This window comes from Phasianus colchicus, chromosome 4, assembly GCF_987193195.1.
Source record: "Phasianus colchicus chromosome 4, bPhaCol1.hap1.1, whole genome shotgun sequence".
Lineage (NCBI taxonomy): Eukaryota > Metazoa > Chordata > Aves > Galliformes > Phasianidae > Phasianus > Phasianus colchicus.
The window spans coordinates 24,870,095-24,893,455 of NC_143439.1; the positions used below are offsets into that span (position 1 = coordinate 24,870,095).

General features: G+C 52.0%; 1 protein-coding gene across 1 annotated transcript; it reads right to left on the reverse strand.

The window, feature by feature from the left end:
• Nucleotides 1-6,530: 6,530 nt before the first annotated feature.
• Nucleotides 6,531-8,737, reverse strand: HAND2 (heart and neural crest derivatives expressed 2). Its single transcript, XM_031607514.2, has 2 exons — nucleotides 7,828-8,737; nucleotides 6,531-7,328 (listed from the first exon to the last, which is right to left on the reverse strand). The coding sequence occupies exons 1-2, from the start codon at nucleotides 8,377-8,379 to the stop codon at nucleotides 7,230-7,232; spliced, it is 651 nt and encodes a 216-aa protein (XP_031463374.1). The 5' UTR covers nucleotides 8,380-8,737; the 3' UTR covers nucleotides 6,531-7,229.
• Nucleotides 8,738-23,361: the final 14,624 nt, after the last annotated feature.

The following is a 23,361-nucleotide window of genomic DNA, read 5'->3' on the forward strand; positions in this document are numbered from 1 at the left end:
AGCCACCAGAGCCTCTCGGCTGACGGCAACGGGGAGCACGTGAGTTACGAAGCAGAATAAATGGTTCGATACAGTGGAGCCAAAATCGAACGGGAGAGCTCCGCGGGGCAGGACAGGCGGGGTTCGGCCGAACGCACGGAAATAGAAGCAACCATGGAACAAAAGCGGTGGAGAAAAGAGAAAAATGCGGCCACAGATCACACGCCGTACAAACAAAAGCCCGGGGCTGATCCCACCCTTCCATCCACGTTCGCTTCTGCCCGCGTCCACTGCTCTTTTTGCCTACGCTGCAGTTTGAACCCATTTGTCTCCTCAGAAAGCCACGGTGGGAAAAGGCAGAGAAAGGACTTCTTTCTCGTGTGTGTCCTCTTTTAAAATCTCCCTGCACACCGAGACACCACCGGAGCATGTTCTGGTGCTGTAAACGTGTTTTTATCACGCCGTAAATTCCTGCCCCTCTGACAGAGCGGCCGGAAATGTAAATCACACCGTGGAGCTGAAGTTATGAAAAAGTTCGTTACGTTTCTGCGTCCTAAGGACGATCGCGGGTCGGTGGAAGGGGGGCTGGGGAAGGGGGGGGGTGAGATTGTTTCCTATTCTCCCTCTCTGCCTAACTGTGGCTCCGCGGTGCCGGGGACTTTGATGGGAAGGAGCGGACAATGTGCAGAGTCCCTGCCTGTGTCACCCAGGCCACCGCCACTTGGGAGGTCTTTCGGCCTAATGCATCCACAGCTAACTGCTCCCAACAGGAGGCTCTGCGGATCAGCCGGGGTCACAATTACACTTCTGCTAAAGGCAAGGGCTTAAAGAAAAAAAAAAAAAAAAAAAAAAAAAAATGGAGGGAGAGAGAGGAGAGAGGGCTGGCCGAGCGGTGGAATTAAAACTTTTCACTTCATCTGAGGAAGGAAAGGCCGAGAGCGAGTGAGGATAGCAGGACTCGTTCACACGAGGCATACGCGGGGGGGAGGTGGGATCGCCCCGTCGCGGAGGCCGTGTGCCTGGGGACCGCCTGGCCGGAGGGCTGAGACGGCACTGAGCCTCCGGGGGGGGCTCCGCGGGAGCCGCGCTGCAGCCCGCACTCCTCGCTGCAGCGGTGGAGACCGGAGGAGAGGGAGGCGGGGGTTCCCGGCGGCCGTGCCAGGAACGGAGCCCCCCACCCGTCCTCCTCGCGCCCCGCCCGCTCTCCCTCCCGTCCTTCTGCTCTGCCTAACACCCTCTCCCTTCCCTCCCACTCCCTCCCGCTACACGCAGACCCGGCAGCAGCCGCGGGTCCGTCATCCCGCTCCGGCCCGGCGCTGCACTTTCCCGGCCGAGAGACCGCGAAATGGTAGGGCCGAGCCGAGCCGGGGGCATCCCACCTCGCTCCGCAGCTCTCCCCCGTTCCCGGCCATGCTCGGGTCAGCGGCAGCCTCTCACCGTCCGACCCAGCCGGCTCACCCTCCCCGGGTAGCGAAACGCCGTCCGGAGGCCCCCCCCTGCCCCAGTGATGCCCCAGTGATACTCCTGTCCCTGCCGCCTCCCGCTTACCTGAAGAAGACGTCCCACTGCGGGCTCTGAGCGCACTGGAGGCGATCGGGGAGCTGAGAGCACCCCGGCGGAGGGAAAGGGGGGGGGGGAGGGGCGGGGTGAATGATGGGGCACGGCACCCCCGCGCCCCAGGAAGAGCAGGCGGGAGAAAGAGAAGGTGGGAGACCGGGAAGGCTTTTTCCCCTTTTCTCTCTCCGCTGGAGCCGAAGTGACCCGCAGTATCTGGAGAAGGTTTTTGAAGACGTTCAAGGAGGGAGGGAGGGAGGGAGAGTTTTCTGCTGAGAAACTCAATCTGCCATACAGTAGCGGCCGCGTCTGGGATCTGTCACTGCTGACAGCACCACAGGGCACAGACATGATCTTCCGCACAACACTGCAACTCCCCAAAATACCCTCCTCGCTCCCAGGGTGTCTGCCGGGCTGCACCGCGCGCCTCCTCCAAAAGGGGGAAATCGGCCGAGCCCCGAGCAGCCGAACACCGCGAGCTGGGCGAGTGGCAGCACCCCCGCCCCCCGACCCGTTACTGGGAGCACACCGCCGGGGAGAGGGGCGATGGCACGCCCTGCCGGTGCAAAGGTCGCTCATGTTAGCTCGGGCGCCGTAAGATCGCCGAGAATGACTTTAATGAATAATTTCAGAGACGGTTACGTCTTCGGGTAGTTACTGCGCGGCTCTATGAGAACCGCATTGGGGCAGACTCAGGGCCGGGCCGCTGGCATCCCCTAACCCGGCCTGGTTCCACGGCGCTGCTCCCCGGCCCGGCTGCGAGGACCCCCTGCGAGCAGCGCTCCCACAAAGCCGCGGGGCCGTGGGCTCCGGGCTGGGCTGGGGGTGGAGGGCGGACCTATATTATGATTATTTTTAATCTCTTCCGCCTCCTGTACTTTCTGGCAGAACATTTCATTGTCTTTTAGGCTCGTTTTAGAAAGCTGCCACGGGTTTGCACGCTAGTTAAGCTTTTTCAAAGCTCACCATACGCAGCTGTTTTAGCCTATGGCTACATATGGCATGCGAGTAGGGACCCCTATAGGAGAGTCGTCCTCCCGTTACCCCCACATGTTCTCTCAATGTACGCAGCCAGGAAACCACCTCTATGCTATGCATTAAAACATGCATCTATATTTTTCTTTCCCGAATCCTTCGGGCAACTCAGGGTCCGCGTATCCTCTGCACGGCACCCATCAGTGGGAGCAGCACGGCACGGATGGAGGCTCCGCTCCCATTGTTCTGCACACACGGCCGCTCCCGGCCTCGCTGTGCCACACTGGGATCTACTGGGGCTTTCTGGCTCGGCTGCGTTCCATGGAGTTATATTTTCCTTTCCTTTTACTGTTTTGGTTTTGCACCGCTACCCCTTGCCCGAATCCGGGTGCCGGTGGGCGCGATGGGAAGCGGAGCGCAGCATTACCGAATCACAAAGGAAATGTTCCTTTTCCTTTCGAGATTACACACAGACACAGCGGAGCGTTGCCGAATCTCAGAGGGCTTTGTTTTATTTCATTTTATTTTGCTAAAACAAATAAATGGAAGCTCGTGTTTTAATTCTTTTTTTCTTTCTTTCTTTCTTTTTCTTTCTTTCTTTTTCTTTTTTTTAAGGATCACGCGAGCGGATTTTAAATTTTTATTCTTTTTTTCTTCTGGAAAGGGAATTTTTTACCCGGAGAATGTGACCCTGCAGCCAGAGGGGCTGCCGTTATCTCTGTTTCTGCAGACGGCTCCAAACCCTCTCCCACCTCCCCGCCCTGGCAGCAGTGGTGGCTGCGGCGCACAGCGGGCGAGGGCTCGGGTCGCCTTACGGAGGTATTGCTGGTATCTTCTCGGGGGGCGGCGAGCGGAGAGATTGACACGAAATGTACAGAACAATAAAGTAAAAAGTTTGGGAAAGTAAGCTTGGCACTGTGGGTCCCGATTAGTCATAGAATCATTAAGGTTGGAAGAGACCTCTAAGATCATCTTGTCCAACCCATCCCCACCAAGACCACTAAACCATTTTCCTCGGTGTCACATCTCCATGTTTCTCGAACACCTCCAGGTGACTCCAGCACTCCCTGGGCAGCCTGTGCCACTGCATCACCGCTCTTTCTGAGAAGAATTTTTTCCCAATATCCGACCTGCACCTCCCCTGACACACTTGAGGCCGTTCCCTCTAGTCCTAAAGATAAAGCCAGGGCTAACGCCTGCTCCTCGAGCCGGCCCGGCTCCCAACAAGCCAGGACTCGGCGGGATGTATCAGCAGGTGCAAGGCCATCTCCAGGCAACAGCAGCACTTTTGGATGGGAGCCGCCCGCACGTAAGCGCTGCACTCCGGGGTCAGCTGCCGGGACATAAGGTGGAAATCTACCTGGCCCGATGTTTGCTTTGGAAGCGAGCATCCGCGCCGGGAGAAGAAGATAAAGCCAGCGCCGGGCCGGGGGTTGAGAGGAGCGGGGGGAGCGGCCGGCTGCAACAGCGGCTTTTGTTTTTGCGTCTCCCGGGGCCAAAGGAGCACACGGCGGCGGCGAAGAAGCCCCGGGCTCGGAGCACGGCACCGCACCGCTGCCGGGCCGGGCCCGGAGAGCACCGAGGGGATGTCGCCCAGCGCGGGGATGGCTGCGGGCCGCGTGACGTCAGCGCGGCTTCTGCTCCGCGCCGCGAGATAGAGGCAGCAGGGCCGGGGGAGGGAGACCCTAATCGTTCCCAGATGGCTCTAATAGCAGATATAAAAACTTACACAGAGTCCGAGAATAAATTTGTAATCAATGCTCTACCATCGGATCATCAAAGCGGCGATTTCGGGAAGGGAAAATGAGGGTGGGGGGCTCTGGGAAGAGGCAGACACACACGGCGGCGGGGTGGGATGGGGTACGAGGCAAAGGGGAGCCCCAGCCCGGCCCCGCACCCTTCGGCTACAGTTAATGGGAACGCATAGTTCAGGAGCCCCGCGTTAATCTCCGTTGTCTGAAGCAACAAAGCCCAATCAGAAATGGAAAAGATTGGAATTCGCTGGTGAAGGCGCGTACTCCGGAGCCCACGAAATACAACAGAGGAAAAAAAAAAAAAAAAAAGCACTCCAAATAAAATAAAATTAAAAAATGCAAAGCGTCGATAAGCCCCTCGTTACAGCACAGGGGATTATGCCTGCAGGAGCGCGGAATGCGTTTCCTTCCCATCGCTGCTTGGAGGTTCCTCCTGGGCACGTTTGCGACCGCCGGGCGGTACGTGTGAAGGAGGAGGATTAAGGGTGGGTTTCCGAGCGCGGGAGGAGGATATTTTGCTTCGAGGTTTTATTATTAACCTTCTCCCCCTCCTCCCCGCCCACCTTTGGGAATCGCCTTGGCTCAGTGGCATCCCCCGGGCGTTGTTTATGTCCGTACAGCGCCCGCTAACGTCCCGGCGCTCGTTCCGGGGGTGTCTGCGGCTTGGGCAGAAGGAAGCCCATCACAATGCTCTGACAACGAAAGCAAATTAGTAGTAATCGTTGCAATCATCCTGACGTACAGAAGAGCTCCTGAAAATGAGCGGGCGGGGAAAAAAATAAAAATTAACCAACAAATTTTAGATCACGGTTGTTGAGCTGATCTGCCCCGCTGGCAGAAACACGTTCCACAGCCAGTGGGCACACGGAGCAGCCCCGGGAGACAGCAACCGGGACTCGGCCTGCATCTCCACCACCGGAGCAATAGACTTCGGGCGCCGAGGAGAGGCCCGCTGGGAGTACTGCTGTTTCTTTTCGACTTAAGGGGTGGGGGGGGAGTAAGAAGTCATTTTCTCTAAAGGTGAGCGTTGAGCTGCCAGCAAAGCCGGGCCAAGAGCAGGGCTGGACCCATCCGGCTACACCGCATCACGCAGGGAAATGCTGCGGAGCGGCCGCACTGCCCACAGTCGGGTCCCACTGCAGCTACGTGCCCCGCACCTCCCACACAGTTGCCCCGAGGCCGCGGATCCCGCTCTTATCAGTCCCTCCGCCTCGCAGAGCGGGGCGCTGACATCCCGGCTACCATCAATTCACCTTCTGCCGCCCCGCTCCCCCATTTAGCTTTTTGCCGGCTCCGGGCTGTCTAGGGCTCTCGTGATTTAGCTCCGGGAATGACTGCTCCTGAGAAAACGGCAACATCCTCACTACCGAGCAATTAAAAGAGATCCTTCTTAGCGAGTCCGGGGGGACTCCCAGGGCTGAAAAACGAACGTTTCGAAAAGGAGAGTATTACGGATCGGAAAACCCCGGGGAGGACAGCTCTCGGCCGCAGCCCCATGCCCTGGCGAGTGGCGAAGACTGGGAAAAGCAGAAAGGAGATTGGGGCTGGGGGCTGCAGAGCCCTCTGCTTCGTCAGCCCGGCCACTAGCAGGCAGGGCAAAGCAAACAAGGGAGAGATTCCTCACCGCAAGTGCTACAAACAAAGGCAAGTGGCTATAAACACGGCCCCACGCCGGAGCGCAAGGCCGGGCCGCCTGACCCGCCGGGAAGAGGGCACGGCCCTTTGGTCCCGTTGTCGTAACCCTGCAACCTTCCCAGCGCCGGCGCGGGACGCCCTGATCTTGGCTCGGGCAATCGCACCTCTACCTCCGCTCACGGTCGGGGGGCGGCGGGAGCCACTTCCTCGGGCGCGGGGCGGGCGGGCACACGGCCACGGACCTGCAGAGAGAGCCAGCACGGGTTTAGAGGGCGCGGCGATACCGAGCCGAGGTTTATCACGGAAGAGGTGGAAGGGGCTGGAAAAAAAAAAAAAAACAAAACAAAACTATGTAATTCGTGAAAGCTTTGGGAACCACTAAGTTAAATAATACTAAGCTCACCGCAGTAAACTGTAAACCTGCCGTCCTGCTCCCCATCCGCACAGACCTCCGGCCCCATTCCCTCTTCCCTGTTCGGTATGGAACTACCTGGGCCAGCAGAGCCCAAAGCAGAGCCAAAAACCCCCGCCCCGCAGCCCTCGCCCGGAGAACACTGCAGGCACAAGGCGGGGGGAGCCGTCCCTCATCCCCTCCTCTCACTCGGGCACTGGGTTAAAAACGAACCTCGGAGCCATCTTTATAATTTAGTTTACTTCCGAATATTTTAAATATTATGAAAAAAAGCCATAAACAACGCTGTTATTCAAAACATTTTGAGGTATAAAACATAAAAAGATTTGGGTTTCTTTCCCCCCCCCTTCTTTTTTTTTTTTTTTGTAAAAAAACACACACAGTGGTTTATTGAGTACTTACAACGCTTACACCTTCAATATTAATTAGATTCCACTTTTTCCCTTACGGACGGAAGTGCACATAACCAATAACTGCTGAAAACATCTCAGAATACCGAACAACCACAACAAAATCACGACACGAAATACGGAGCCGACCGAACGCGGGTGCAACTGCTTCTGTTGAAATAGAACTTTATAATCCCAGGAATATTTATATCCAAACGGCCAAGTATTAAAGATACACTTCACATACACACTAATGCCAGGGAGGGATATTTTTTTTTTTTTTTCCTTCTCTACGGTTCTGCTTTCCCCGTGGGTTTTATACAGAGCAAATAACATTCACGGAACTATTAGAGACGTTATTATCCCTTACCAAGACGGAGTTTCCTCTTCATAGCCATCTATGGAATGCTTTTTCCCTCTCCTTCAAATATCCACATTTTAGGGGGGTGGGGGAGAAATTGCACATAAATAAGCGGGATGGTTCCGAACGCGAGAGTCCTCGGGGAGCGCCGAGCGGGGCCCCCGCCGCGCTCACTGCTTGAGCTCCAGCGCCCAGACGTGCTGCGGCCAGCCTGTCCGCCCTTTGGTTTTCTTATCGCTGCTGCTAACTGTGCTTTTCAAGATTTCATTCTGAGGAGACAGGATGCGAAGGGAAAGAGAGAGAGAAACAAAGCGGAGAGAGGAGAAACGAGGTTAGGCAGATTCCTGACTTCCTGGCTCGCCCCGACCGCGGCCCTAGAGGAAAGCCGCGAGCAAACGCCGCTCGGCCCGGGGCCTCCGCGTCGCGGGGACGGAGCACTGCTCGCGGGGCGGCCTCTCTGCGGGATGAGAGCTCGGGGCGCGCCGCTCGGGGGCCCTCGGGGCTCCGGGACCGCGCCGCACGGGCGGAGCCGCGGGCCTGCGACGCAACGGCAGCTGCCGAAACGCGGCCCGAGCGCTCCGTGAGGCCCTGCGCGAAGCGGGGCTGGGAGAAGCGGGGCCTCCCGCTGAAGGTCGCGGGGCAGCTCCGGCGCGAAGGCGCGGCCGGGCCGAACGGCTCCGCGGTCACCGCGTCCCCGTCCCCTCGGCGAACCCCGGCTCCCGCCGCTGCCTACAACGAACCCCTCCCGCCCCGTCCCGCGGCACTGACCAGCTCCTTCTTCCTCTTCTCCTCCTTCACGTCCGTCTTCTTGATCTCTGCCTTGAAAGCCTCCGCCTCCCCGTTCTGGTCGTCCTTGGCCAGCAGGTCCATGAGGTAGGCGATGTAGCTGGTGGCCAGGCGGAGAGTTTTGATCTTGGAGAGCTTGGTGTCGGCGGGCACGTTGGGGATGCACTCGCGCAGCTCCGCGAAGGCGCTGTTGATGCTCTGAGTCCTGCGCCGCTCCTTGCGGTTCGCCGTGCCCCTGCGCTTCACCGGCCGGGGCCCCCCGAGCCCGGGCGGGCCGCTCCCGGGCGGCACCCCCCCGTAATGGGAGTGGTCCATGCCCGGCGCCCCGTTGGCGTACTCGGGGCTGTAGGACAGAGCCATGCTGTAGTCGGGGGGGGACATCTCCGGGTGGCTGCTGATAAGCCAGCCGTGGAAGTAGGGGTTCTCCTCGTGGCCGCAGCGGGTGGCGGCGGCGGCGGCGGCAGCGGCGGCGGCGAAGGGGTAACCCTCATGGTGCACCACCGGGTGGTGGGGGAAACCTCCCACCAGACTCATCGCCGCTGCCTCGCGCGCCCCGGCCCGCCCCCGGCCCCGAACGAAGCTCTCCCGCCGCCCGCCCCAGCCCGCCGCGCCGGCGGCACCGCTCGGCCCTCAGTGCCGCTCCATGGGGCGCTGCTGCGGAGTCCCCACGGGTGCCCGAGCGATCCCCCCTCCCCAGGCGCCGCCGCCGCCGCTCATGCGTTGTGCCTCCACCTCCTTCTCCTCCTCCTCCTCCTCGCCCGGGGCTGGGTCTTCGAGGAAGCGCGCACACACGCGCGAGAGAGAGGAAAAAGAAAAAAAAAAAAAAAGAAAAAAAAAAAGAAAAAAAAGCGCTGCGGAGAGCAGTCGACCAAACAAATGGGCTCGGCTTCCCAGCCCGGGCTCTTCCTCGCCTCTTGCTTCCCTGTGCTCTCGCTCTCAAGTCCGCGGCGGCCCGGCCGGGTGGTACTTACACGCGGCCCCCTTCCATACGCCCCGGCCCGCGGCCGCTCGCCGCTGCCCTCTCCCCTGCGCTCGGGGGCCGCGGTCGACGCCTCTCCGCGCCGCGCAGCTCAACGCTCAGCGCTCCGCTGGGACATCGGGGGGGGCGGTGGCGGCGGGGCTCGGCGCGGCCCGGGGCACTGGCAGGGCTCCCCGGGCCGACCTCCATGGACAGCTACATGTTTAGGGCCGCTCGGGTTAATATATGGCGTCAGAGGCGGCGACCGCCAATGGCTGGCGGCGGGGGCGGAGTCCGCGGGGCTCCGCAATAAAACTTTTTGATGTCGGCCCTGCTAATTGCCCCGCTCCTCGGCCGGGATTGGCTGCTCCTCCGCATCCAGAGCGTAATTAAAACGAGGGGGGGTGTGGGGGGAATTATCATGGAGGCAGAGGTTAATGCAAGTGTTTAGCAGATGCCTTACTGTAAAATCTTCGTTTAAAAAAAAAAATAGCAACAAAATCATTAAAACTTAAATATCGGACAGTCCCGAGCCAGGTACAGTATGGATGCGGGAGGTTTCTTTGCAAAAATCGTTGCGATCGTGGCGTTCACGGAGCGCTTCGTGCCGCTCCATAGAGGATCACGTAGAAGCGGCTTCCGAGGGCACTGCGGACGGCCCGACCGCGATGGGCAACACCGCGCCCGTGCGCTTAGCGCCGCGTAACGCGCACAAAGGGAATGAGGGAGGACCGCATCGCGAACCGGGAGAACGGAGCGCGGGTCTCGGGCTCAGTCGGGATGGGGCTTTCAGCCAGAGCGGCTCCGAGGCACCGTCACTGAACCAGGCTCCGAGCGGTGTCCCCCGGCCCGCGACTGCGCCGGCACCTCGAGCAGCGGTCCTGGCGCGATGCGGTTCCAGACGTCAGCTCCGTATTTGTTTAACTGGGCTCGGCGGTAAGTCACAGAATCTTCCTTACAGCGTATTCAGAGCCTGCCTCCTCTCCTTTAGCGACAAATACAGACACTTTTCTCCGCATTCCCGCTCTGCGGCAAAAAAGAACAGAGCCCGTGGGAAGCACAGTTCCAGGTGTTTGACTTTGAGGGAAGGAAAGCGGACCCCAGGCTGCGACCCGCGGAGAGCTGAGAGATGAGGCCGACTGCTGTTATCCTCAGACGGAGCCGAGCATCGCTCAACTGTGGGGAAATACCAAATCCCCACCCTCCTGCGCACTGCCCGACGGCTGAGCTCATTCGGCGTATATTACAATGCGACCCCGCACTGTAGGCAGTGTGGAAAAGTGTGTCAACAGGAGCCGAGAGGTCGTAAATTAAAGAAAGAGAAAGATAGAGACGGAAGAGTTGCAGAGGCGGCGGCGGAGCGGCGGGTCCTTCTTCTGCGGGAACTCGGAGCTCTCGGGGCGGAGGCTGCGGGGATGCCTGAGGAAAGCACTGGGGAAGAGCAGGGGGGAGCGGGCCCGGCGCCGGAGGGAAGGAGCAGCGCTGAGCCCGGGGTTCAACTCGGCCGCGCAGGGGGGCTGCGGGGCTGCAGGAGTGGTGGGCTCGGCGGGCACAGCTGGGGAGCAGAGCGGGTGATGCCAGGCTCCAGAGGGAAGGGGAGAGTGGTGTGCAGTCTCTGGGGACAGTGCAACGGGACAGTGCGACGGGGCACTCACACCGTGCGTGCGTGTGAGTGTATATCCGTGTGTGCGTCTGCTGTACGCCACGAAAAGGCAAAGCCAGTCCAGACGTAGAACGTATGTAAATACACGTTCGGTCATACGAACGCATGCTTGCACTAAAACGACTGATAAATCTCTATGTATGCGCACATATGTTGTACTGTCCTAAGGAAATAACGTATCTCCGGTGCAAATTTTTAGACTGCAGCGAGGCCGCGGGCACCCCGTGCCCGTAGAGCCCCGCGGAGGCCACCGGCACAGCGCCTGCAGCGACGGCTGGCACATGGCGCTCCTCCGGCTGCGTTCGGCCGCGGTGCTTTCCCTTTCCTCGGTGCGGAGGCTGGGAGAATGCATGGGCTGAGGATGGAGACATGCTCCTTTGCACTCTTCTCATTCGTGTAGGAGCTTTCTGACACACCACGGGCTGGACCGAAACTGCGGCAGCGTCCGCGGCACTGCGGTGAATTCGATAACATCCCCTGCGATGAAGGGAAGGGAGATCGTGAGACAGAGAAAAAGGATCCGGGATATATGGCTCAGAACACCGGTCTCGAAGCTCGAATCGTTATTGCTTAATTAGCTTTGGAGAGTGGGGCTCTCTCGCTAAAGCACCCAGCAGGACCATACATATAATTTTCCTCCTATCCCCCAGAGATTGCTTATGCATTTTATAAAGTGAGTTTTAGTGCGAATGCCTCCTCTGTGTCCTCCCCCAACTCCTCGCCGCTCGGGCTGTGCTTTGCTCTTCGGCTGAAGCCGCCACAGCTCTACATAACGTTCACAGGACAAGGCTCAGGGGCAGCTGACAAGTTTTTCCCATCTCCCATTTATTGATTTGATTTTTTTTTTTCCCCCCACTTACAAATCAGTCTCTTAGAAAAGGAAAAAAAAAAGTTTTTAAAAAAAAAAGTTAAAAAAAAAAAAAAAAGAAAAGAAAAGGCTCTCCACATATGCCATTTTTTTCCCCGCCAGGGGAAAAAAAAAGGTTGCACGTCAGGCGGAGATCTCTGCTGCCAGACAACACTTTCTGAGCTCGCCACAATTAAGAACTTTTGGTGGCGACCGCGCCGATGCTGCTTTTCCCTCCTCTTCACCTCGGGCTTTTTCTGTCTTTACGCACTTATCTGGGGGTGACTCTCCGAGGACAGCAGAACAATCCCCCGTTTCGGGGGATGCGGAGATGCCTGGGGCCCCGCAGCGTTACTGGGTGCAGTGTCCCGTCCCGCTCCAGGCGGCAGCGAATGGCCCCTCCTTCATTCACTTTGCAGCTTCACTAACCCAAGGAACCCCCCAGCACCCCAAGGGCACCCTGGCTCTGCCGTCTCCACCCCCGGCTCTCTTTTCCTCTGGTTTTCTGCCTACCACATCTCTCGGCCGCCTGCTGCACGGCTCGAAGTAGGTTTTGGATTTATAGCATGCGTGATGTCACTGACCGGCAGTGAGGGAATGGGAGAAGGGTGTAATCCTTGGATGGGTTTGGGGACACTGCGGTGCCCCGCGCCCCAGCGGCACTTCCTTCCTCCGAGACTCCACTCAGGAGTTCGTGAAAGACCACAAAGCCTCAGGAAAGTGGACTTCTATAAAGAGGCACCGGAGAAATATCATTTGAAGGTCAACCTGTCAGCGTGGGTTAATGAAAAGGACTTGTGCCTAATGGGCCTACTTATGCCCGCAGTTACACTCAGGCAACCTCGATTTCAGCGTCTGGGGCAGAGGGCAGAATTGGGCCCACCAGGCCCGAACTAATTGTTGCCCTTGAAAGTGGAAGAACCCTGCTTTACGTTACTGCTATGGGAAACAAACGTCCACATATTTCAGACATGATGACCTACTCAGTGTATTAAAAAAAAAAAAAAAAAAAAAAAAAGAAAAGAAAAAGAAAAAAAAAAAAGAAAAGAAAAGGAAAGGACATACACAAAACAAAAAAGCAGGAACGAGGACAGTGAGCACTGTGCAGGTTGCAATGATTGGCGGTAAGCACGGGACCGTGTGCATTTTCCTACTGCATGTGTGAGCAATTATTCGAGGGTTGCTGATATTTGTGACTGAGGATCCAGAGTTGCATTCAGAAAGAAATCACAGAAAGAAAAGAAAAATGCAATGAACTCAAACCAAGAGCCCTTCTTTGTCAGAAGGACGATAATAAAGGCTGTATGAAATGCTGCTGTGAGCGCACACTGTGTTTCTCTGTTCCTTGGTTGCCAGTCTCCTGAACACCCCCGTGTATTATCACGCACACGGATGCCTACAGACACGCACACATTTTTCCATGTAATGTTGTTTGCATTCCTGGGAAAGAGCATCCTGAAGCCGCTCCTGAGCCCGGCGCTGGTGAACTCGCTCGCGGGTGCCAATTTTTTATTACTGATTTCTCCTTCAGCATCCGAAGTTCACACACTGGAGGGGTTGGGTTGGCATCTTTTGTGGTTTAACAAAGCTCAACGCTCCTATTGTTATCGAGGAAAGACCCCACCGGACAAGGCAGGGCTTTAAGTAGCGTTCAACACATCAAAGGCAACCAAGTCTGGTTTAAAATAAGTCCCTCCGGAGGGTGGGAAATCCCCTCAGCGTCCCCCTCCCCGCAGCCCGAGCTGTGTGCCCGGTGCCCCGTTATCGTGTGCCTTCATGGCAACGGCGGGCAGCGTTCGGGCTGCGGGAGGTGCGGCTGCAGCGTCGGCCCCGCACTTGTCGGGGGCAGCGGAGCGCGGGGCCTCGGCGCGTATCTCGGTGTAATTGATCTGCCCGAGTGAGGTCTTTTTGGATAATTTGGATACACCGAGTCTCCAGATAATGACATATAATCAGCCTTTAGGTCACTTGGTCATTCTCTTATTACAAACTCCTCCTGCTCTCTCTGATCTCCTTTCAAACTAAATTTCATACAAACAAATAAAGCAAGACAGGAACAAGTCCTTAAAACGCAAGAGAGAAATAACGGAGAATTGCTCGTGGGGAATTATAAACATTTTAAAAAGAAAAATCGAAAAGATAGGAAGGAACATCTTATCGAGAAAGAGAGCATTGTGTACAAAGCATGGGGGAAATCGGTCTGGCTTCTGTTAAAAATGACATAAAATTAAAATAAAAATAATTACAAACAGAAATGGCATATTATAAACAGAGGGCAGGAGGCTTTACTGGAAACGCGCGACCGCGCTGTAACGCGCTCTGACGACACTACGGCCGATCCGCGGGTGTGTAAAACGCCCCTTTGCTTCGCGTTAGCCGGCAAAAAAAAAAAAAAAAAAAAGGGAAAAATAAAAAAAAAAAAAGCCTTTTCTCTTCGGGAAAGTAACGGAAAGAGCCGCGTGTCATTTACCTCCCGAGACCTGCAGGGAAACCGAGCCGCGGCCAAAGCCTTGGGTGTAAATGCGACAACAAAAATAAATATTTGACATCACCGCGCAGAACATATTTTACGAAGTCAACACTTTGTTTTTCTGCCTTTTTTTTTTTTTTTTCCCCTTTCGGAAAAGACAATGCCCCCTTTTTATTAGGTGCTCCTTAGGAGGTTATTTTGATCTCGCTCCAGGTCCGTCTCTCTGCGGGGAACACCGCGCTGCGGTGCGCATAGAGCGCGGAGCGTTGGACGGAGCCGGGCGGGCCCGGGCAACGGCTGGGGGCTACGGGAGGGGAGGGTCTGTAACGATCCCCCGGTTTCGGAACCGGAGCTCCATTATAAAATGGGGCGAGAGCGGGTTTCAATGTCGCTCAAATGTTAGTACTCGAGGAAGAAGCCTGAACATGGGCTGAAATCCACGTTCCCTTAGGGCATTAGCACCTTTCAAAATACTATCGACGTGCTTTTTACCAAAGATCTCGTTTGTATTTAATATGGCGTTCAGACAGCGCTAATTGAGCATGTAAGTGTACGTGAGGCTGCGAGTATCAGTGCCGGGGCAGGCTCGTCCAGAGAGGAAAAAGGAAGCAATGAATACATGGAAAAGAGTGCCACAAGGCCCCAGCGCGGAGCATATCAGTGACAAACCTCGTTGCTGGCTCACTACATTCTCTGCCGTTTCAACATTTCCAAAGACCTCCGTTTCTCCGTCTGCCCGCCCGCGATCGGCTGCCACGAAACGCGGTGCCGCGGCAAGGACCTGGCTCGGTAACGAGAGGGGCTCAGGGAGGCAGAGCCCCGACGGGGCGCACGCTGGAGACCGGCACCGGCCCTGCTCCGGCTCCTCCGCTGCCCGAGGATAGTCGAGGGGGTGCGAGAGGCCGGGCAGGAGACCGGCACCGCTGTCCCCTCGTCTTCTCGCGGCTCCCCCAGCACGGAGGAGCCCCGAGGCCTGGGGGTGGCTGGAAAGTGTTAAGCGCTGCCCCCTCCTCCTCCTCCTCGAGCCCCCTGAATGCCACTGCTTTCCTCTAGAGGTCTCATTAGGGAAACCCTAACTGCTATTTTCAACATTTCCTCAATCAAGCGCCTTTAAATAGAGCTCCACAAACAAATTGGCGGCAAAAAGCGCAGATCTTGTCAGGGGAGAGGCCGCTCCAATATTTCACCCTTGTTTGCTTTGTAATTACGGCCGGGCCGGTGGCTACCTGCCCGCTGGGGCCGGCTTCCATTGCCCCCCGCTGCCGACACCTCTCCCACCCAGCGAGCGGTCCCGAGGGCGGCTGGAGGGGAATAAACAAAAACCAGAGAGCAGCATCGCCCCGCGCCCAGCTCTGCCCGAGATCTGCAGCTCCCAGCCCGCGGGATTCCCCCCGCAGCCCCGTCTCGAGGGCTGCCCCCGCCCGGCTCTGAGGGCCGTCGCTTTTGCTTTGTGGGCTTCTCTCTCCCGCTCTCTGCTAAACCGCTGTTATGATTTGTTATATTTTCCACAGCTGCTTATTCTTGTTTGACTGTTGTACAAAGCCGCTTTAAATCTGCTGCAGGAAGAATAAAAGTTAAAACCGCTCTTGGACGGGTTCCTGCAGACTCATGGGCGAGTCCGGGTCCGTGGCGGTCCCTGAGCAAAGCCGCGGGCCCCGAGAAGCCCCTCCCGCAGCCTGGGGCAGCCGCCCGCTCGCAGCGACAACAAAAATCGGCGCTAATTCAATTACGGCTGAAGCCCGCGTGTAGCAGAGGGGAACTTTGGCGCTTAGGAACTAAGCTGCTATATTCGCTTGGCTATAAACTGACGAGAATATTTTATGGCGGAGGAGAACCGTACAACACAAAAGGGAAATATGACAATAAATCTCTTTTTATGGATCCTATCTAGCAGCAAAACCACAAGGATTCCACGGTTTTACCGCTCAGCCGTTTTACAGGTACATCTACAGATGCTTACGCAGAGAAGAACCCCGTTTCCGCCACCCGGCTTCAAAACGGGGACACCCGACTGTGTGTCCCCAGCCCAGAGTCAGCCCCCCTCGACTTCCACAGGCACAAGAGCTCCGTGTGAGCGCTGCGAGGACACAATCTGATCATTTACGGTGCCACTGCGGTGCCCTTCCCTGCTTTACTGACATGCAGAACTTTAAGGCAGAAGTGAACGCTCTGCCGTCCCTCTCCTGCTGAACACATACAGTTACTTTCTGTCTGGTTGCTCCCAAACGGTAAACGTTTGAGATCGTTTATCCACCCGTGGAGCTAAAACACAGCTCTAGTTTCACAGGGCCAGGTTTATAGAGAGATTCACGTGCTAAAATAAGGATGGCTAGATCAGGGGGAGGATTTCAGAGTGGCGAGGAGTCCAAAGCTCCTTGAAATATGTGCAGGTTCAGCACGGAAACCTCTTTGATGATTTAAACCCTGGATATGTTTGGAAACCAAAATACACAGCTCTCTGCTCTCAGTACCTTTAAAAATCTGCCTTACAGAGAATATATTTTTTCAGAGTCGTGTTCCACTGTAAAATGGCATTTATATGCCCTAAAGCCGTTTTATTAAATGCTAGCAAGTCAGCTTCTCAGGCAGTAGGAATATTTTTCTCTGTCCTCATGGCTTGTTTTGGTTCTTTCTTACTATCGAATTCTATTGTCAGGCTTACTCTTGTCACCCAAACCCCAATTTAGGTCACCCAGAGAGCAAGGAATAGCTGCTAGGTCTGGTGGTTTGTTGCCTGGTTGTGACTTAGAAGTGTGGGCTCAAATAAAATATCTTCACGTATTGTCTCACAGTTTCACAAACTTCTTTTCAGTGGATCAGGCAAACGATTTCAGAACCTTAGTTTTCTTGAGAAATGTTGTGGAACAATCTATGGATCTGATACATCAATCCTAACCATGTGTGGAATAACACCTACAAAATGTAATGGTGGAAAAAAGAAAGATGACCCACACTGACAGACACAGTCCTTCTCGTCAGAGTGAATTGTCCTGATTAAGGCTGCAGGATTGTTTGGGAGAGGGGAACCTATTTGCACGAATTCAACTTTTGCACGTGCCTACTGCTAAAGGAAATGGTCGGGATGTTCTTGAGCTCGCTCCAATATGTTCACCAGACTCATATAGGAGGGCAGAGCACAACACAGACCGATTGTGCTCCGTTTCCTACTGGGAAGCTGTCCTGGGCTGATCTCTATTGCACCGGTGCACTGCAAGCGCTGTTTTACAGCCACTTCAAGGACCTCTGTGCTAGTCTGCACAACACTGGCAGCACTGGCAGAATAGAGGGAAGACTGAGCCCTGTATGCACGGTTATGCTCAGTGAGCTGGAGGCCAGGGGCTCTGCCCTGTGTGCAGTGGAGCCCGCTGACTCCATGAGCATACTGTTCCTAAAGATATGTCCTAACTTGTAAAAACTGTGCATGCCCATTTCATGTGATATGTGCATGCTCACATCTGGGCTGCATGTGTGGAAAAAGTAAAGGCACACACCGCAAACAATTTTACATGTGCAATTTTCAAAGTAGGGATCTATGGGTCTACAGCACAGCATATCTACAGTGCATAAAATGACATTCTTCTGCACAGGAGAGCATTTTTAAGTGGCTTTCAAAGGGGGGAAAAAAAAAAAAAACAGCACAATTCTTGGTAGCTGAGTTATCAGTAGATTATTTCTCCTGGTGACTCCTGGATCTTTCTGCTAACCCAACAAGAAAGTGTTGCTCCTAAATGGCAACATGCACACAGCAACCAGAATATTTCAGATCTTCATTTCTACAGGCTGATGTTATTAAAATTAAAAACATCTGCTTTGAGGAATGCAGATTTTCTGGATCTAAATGCTTCTCTACTCCCACGGTAAATTCAACTACTCATGAAACAAAGTGTGATTCTAAGCAGCCATCGCAAGATTTTGCACAGTAGCAAAGGGAACAATGCTTCCCTTACCGTTTTTGTTGTTCAAACAAACAACAACAACAACAACAAAGGATGAAAGCTTTCATCTGGGAGCACGTTCCTAATCCCTTTGTAGGTAATGGAGTTCCTATCTTGTTGCTGCTCTGTGACCATTTGGCCATGCATACTGGGCAAAGTTTCACCCTGGTATCTCCAGGACAGCTCCCAGAGCGATGTGCTTGTGCTTGGGATAGGCTTTTAGATCTTTGTCTGTTATCAGCTCTCCAATGCAGCTTTGTGACTGGGGAGAGTGCTGAGCAGAGCCCTGGCAGTCTGCATTTCAAATGCTCTCATCTCATCCCAATTAGAGGCACCCTGGGCTAGAAACTCCTCAGCAAAATCAGAGAGAAATTTCCTCCCTTTTGCTTTCCTGTTAAAATCATTTGGAAAAACTTGAATATTTTTGTTAGCTTCCCTTGTGCTGAGGATAAACTCTGTATTCCTGTTAAAGAATGAGCAGATAAATTTACTAACTACCACAATAACACATTTATTGCTGTGCTATAGGTATGCCTCTACACTCTTGGCTAATAATAAGTGCAGACTGTGGAGTTGCACTGAATGCTGTGGTATGTCCACGAAACATTTTGTTACCTTTGCCTGTTGGGATATCTCTAAAAAATAATAATAAATAAAAGTTGCAAACATTGCATCAATCCTACTGGTAAGGGAACTGAAAAAAAAAAAAAAAAAAAAAGGAGATAATCCATGGGAGGACACTGCCCTAATCCATGCAGATGTGGTGCATGACTAAGAAAGCACAATGTTCATAGGAGTGCGTATGGTGCTACCCAGAAGTGAATAATGGACATTCTTTTCTCACACTGACTCCTCGTAAATCTGCCACTGGCTAAATTTGAGGGTTTCAGAAATGGTGTTTAAATGGAAACTTAGATGAAAGATAGCATTAGTGTAAACTAAGTAAAAAACCTTGATTCCTATGCACGTTTTAGGAAAAAAAAAAAAAAAAGCATAAGATGTTCAAATACTTTTCTATGTGAGGAGGAACTGGTCCCTCCCTTGGACTACAGGTAAGAGCCTCAAGTCAGGTTATTTTCCAGTAGGCTGGAAGACCTCTAGGCTTGACTGGTGCAGGCCTTTTCTCTGACTGTTTTCCCTCTTTCTGACATTTTTCCTACAACTACCTTTACGTTTCCCATTCCAGGACATAATAGGAACCACTGACGATGGCGTAAAGCAAATGGTAAAGAAAGGCCCCCACACAGTTTTCAGTTTTGTCATAATATCAGTGGCGTCTTCTATCAAATGACTACCGTAATCATATATTACATAGCTCCAAGAATACAGCAACTGTAATTGTTTAGCATCAGAAGTGATAAAATGTGTGATATAATTTGAAACTGCACAGTATTTTTTTTCTGAAAAGCTATGACATCCAGCAATTAGAATGATTTAAATATTATTCCAGAATTATGTCACTATTTTGTAAGAAGAATTTTAAACAAGATCTTTTTTTCCCGACTCTTTCAAAATATCCAGTGTTTTTACACCAGAAGCTAACAGCTCTTTCTTCCCCCACCCTCTCCCATAAAAACATTGGGGTGTTTTCAAGATACCCCACTCTTTAGTTTGGACTTCAGCCATTTAAATACTGATTGCCACTACACATTCCCAGCATAGCTGTCAACAGAAGATCTACTATCTGTAGGATGGATGCTATGAAGTTATAAATAAACCAAAAGAAGGCTTTAAGTTTTAATATTGTTTACATCCTTTCTTCTGATACATATACATGTACATATACATACCCAGCTATTGAAAAATTTCTGATTCTGCTTTCTTTGGGATCCTCATGGATGATGGCATTTGTGAAGGCAGGTGTCTCCTTCTCAGTTGGCCAGGTGAAATTTCACTGAGTTCCTGTGGGAATGTTAAGCATTACAGTCTTAAAAATTGGGGATTAAAATGATGAGAAAAATAAAGTAAAATTCACTCATTATGTCTGACATCAAGCAAACACTTAAAGAAGCGAAACAGCTAATGACGAGTCCTATAGTTATTGCTGTGAAACATTGGTTGTTTTTCTAATGTGAAGTGAGGCATGTTGTCAGTGAACACGAGGTTAGACTCTTACTCTGAGGGCAGGGAAGACAAACTTTTTCTCTTTGATATATGAAGAAGAGAACAATAGATGCCAGACAGAACTCCCCTGTTGAAATCTAGAGATAGATCTGAGAGGCATGAACATGAAGATTCATTGCTGTCCAGGGGATCCTTCCTAGAAGGATAGATGCTGTAAAAGCAAACTACCAAACAAAGCATCCCTAGAAATCCTTTTAATTAATTAATTAATTTATTCCAGTGACTTAAAAATACCACAATTAAAATTATTATTAAACTAGATTAAATGAAGCGGATATTTGTTTTCAAGCTTTAAAGCCAAGAATGTTCTTTGTGCCTCTGTCCATTTCTGCTCTCCACGTACCCTGAGCTGTTTACACAAGGATTATCTTGTTTATTTTACAGTTATTATGCTTCATAGAAACTAATCAAGAGAATATTTCTTTTTTTATGACAAAAAGTGGATGTTGAATAGCTCAAGTTGCTTTTATACAACATTCTTGGGTTTGTGATAGTGTGATATTTAATAAAGTGTTTATAAAGGCAGATATAATAGTTTATCAGATCTCAGGCAGTCATAATAACAAAACTGCCCTTAGCCTGAGTGCTATGTACTATACTTTGTAATTTACAACACAGCACTTTCTAAATTACTTCATAAGCTAAGAAAGTTGCCTACCAAAGAATCAATCTTATAGGAACTAAGAAGTCTTTTCCTAAATATTTTTTCCGTTAGTTAGTCTCCATACAAATCATTATTAATAGCTTGGACTCAGGCAGAAATTGCACTCCCTTGTAGCACGCAACACGTGCATGCTGTAAAACATTTTCATACTGCCTGATCTACTTAAGTTGCCAGTGGAGGAGACCTTGAAATTTAAAATGTTCTCCTGCAAAATCAGTGGGATAAAGTGAAGGGAAAAGACCAAAAGAAAGGCTGAAGAACTTAAAGTGAGAATCCAGTGGAGCAATTCAAGTGGGAGTTAGAAGTTTATGAGACCATGAATAGAAAATGGAGCCTTTCATTTCTGTGTTGCCAGTTCAAGTCCCTGCCAACCTGAATGAAGTCTGCTTGGTGGGTTCACTGCAGCAGCATGTGAAACAAAACCTATGGCACTGAGTCCAGTCCTCTTTCTGCTTGTGGCTCAGAGGGATTCCAGGGCTACAAGAACAATCTCAAATAAGATGTCTTTCTACTGAAGATCATCAGAAAAAGAAAGTGTCATACAAATCAGAGTGGTGCTCTCCAGACACCTGCTAGTGCCTCATTAACTAATAATGCTAATCAGAAAGCTTTTAGGCATTTTGTTTTGCTCTGCCACCAAAATCAGAGAGAGACAGAATGTATCTGAGAACAGAATCTGTCTCCAGTTAACCCACATCTCCAGGTCTCTGGTAGAGATTTTATAAAGAGGTGGCAGATATACATCACACTTAGAAGAAAGTTTGTCAAGAGGATGCCTGTAACAGAAAGCTCACAGCACTGTGATAAAGTTAGGGATGACACGTTTCTGGAAAACTTCTGGAAAATTTTGTTTAAGAACTGAAATGAAAATCAATACAGTAGAAATAATACAATGTAGTAAAACATTAGTAGCAGCACTGTCTTTTCCTTGACACTTCCTATAGATGTAACCATGTAACAGCATCTAACATTTCTTGTGGTTGCTTTATCTTGGTGAACCTGGCTCCTCAGCTTCCCTTTCTCTTTCCTTCTTTCCACAGGGCTTGAGAGCTTGAGAATTTTGAATATCCGTGGGATGCTATTGCTATGTGCTGCGAATGTTTTCACGTTATGTTTAAGATTATAAAAACATTAATAGTATCACCCAGAGATCTGCCCCGGGGTGGGATGGCTCTGAATGGCAGGGGGTATGGGGTGGTGTGAGCAGGTGCCTAGAGAAATGAGCTCCCCCAGTGGTTTGGAATTTCACCTCTAAACAACTACAGAATCCTGGAAAACTAGTAGAATATTTGGAAAAGTTCTACTGCCATGCAGGCAATCCTAAAGGGGCACAAATCACTGCAGAATGCTGGGGCCTGGTCTATGCCTAATGAGCTCTGTTCAATGCTATTCAGCATCTTCAAGGGAAAGAAAATACTTCTGGATCTGATGACAATGCAATGTACCCTCCAGTTCTTATGATAGACCCTGCATCAGTTCAAGTCCCTGCAACAGGCCATGCACTTGTTTTGAGCATTGCAATGGGCTCTGCGGTTGCTCCTGCAACTATCTTTGCAGTTGCTCCAACACCTGCAATGGGCTCTAACTCCTGTGATGAGCCCTGCCATTGCTTGGATCTTTTTGACAGATCCTGCAGTTACTCTAGCCCTTGTTATAGGCTCTGCAGGTGACACAATTCTCACAACCAGCCCTGTGGTCACTCCAATCCCTGTGACAAGCCCCACATTTCAAATAGAGAACCAACCAATGCCAGTATCTGTTGTCCCTTAAAGCAAGATGGAGAAATGTCTACAAAAGTCAGAACATTTAGCAAAGAGGAAAGCTTATAAATTCAGAGAAGAAGAAGATGAAGATGGAGTGGAGCCATCACAAAGGCAGGAGGTAGAAGAAGAGATAGAAACTGCCTGACTCCTAATGCTGAGTGAGCTGTGAGCTTTGCGAAGATTATGGCCATCGCCCAGGCAAGCACATTGCCACAGCTGCTCTGGTGCTTGGACAGTGGAGCTGGTAGTCTGGACTTAGAGGGCAGTGAAACTAAGCATCTGGGATCTCTTTCTAGGGAAAAGGACACTGACAGAGCAATTCTAAAAGGGACACAGCCTTTCACACTATGGCAGTGACTCTTGTCAGCCGTGAGGGAAAGATGTCCCTTCAAGGAATACCTGATGTTTAACTCAGACAAATGGACTATCATGGAGAAAGATATCCAGTACGTGAGGGAACTAGCTGTGGTAGAAATGATACATGGAATTAATTTGGATGATAATACCCACTCCCAAGATCCAGATGATGTGATATGTATGTGTGCAACACGGAGGGCTGTACAAAATGCACCGTATCATCTGCCAGCACCCTGGCAGGAATGAACTGGAAAAGTAACAAAAGACCAGTGGTGAATGAAGTGGCTGTTCTGACAATATGAAGAGAGTACCTCTTCCTCCCTACAGGCCTGTATCTCAGCTGTGGAGAAACTGTCCCAAGAGATCCAGCAATTCAAAGACAAGATGTCTTGCTCCCCACCTGTACAAACCAGTATCTCAGATACTCCACTAGAGAGAGAGGATATAGTGGGCACACAGTACGTTCCATCCTGTGGCTTTACCTACATGACCATGGAGAGTCTATGAGGAAGTGGAATTGAAAACCCACCTTGGCCCTACTGGCACCAGTACGTGAGTTGCAAGGGAAAACAATCACAAGAGAGAGTCCTTCCAGGAAAATAGCTGCTCCAGGTACCAGTGGGCAGTTCTCCAGACAGAGAAGATGGTCTGATCCTATCTCTGAAGTTGACAATGAGCCTTCTAATTTTCATATATGTGAGATGAGTAATGAATACAATAACCAGAACTAGGGGT

Coding starts and splice junctions, on each gene's coding strand:
- HAND2 (XM_031607514.2), bottom strand. CDS start 8,379: ATGAGTCTGGTGGGAGGTTTCCCCCACCACCCGGTGGTGCACCATGAG. Junction 7,329..7,827: donor AGAAGAGGAAGAAGGAGCTG/GTCAGTGCCGCG, acceptor CTGTCTCCTCAG/AATGAAATCTTGAAAAGCAC.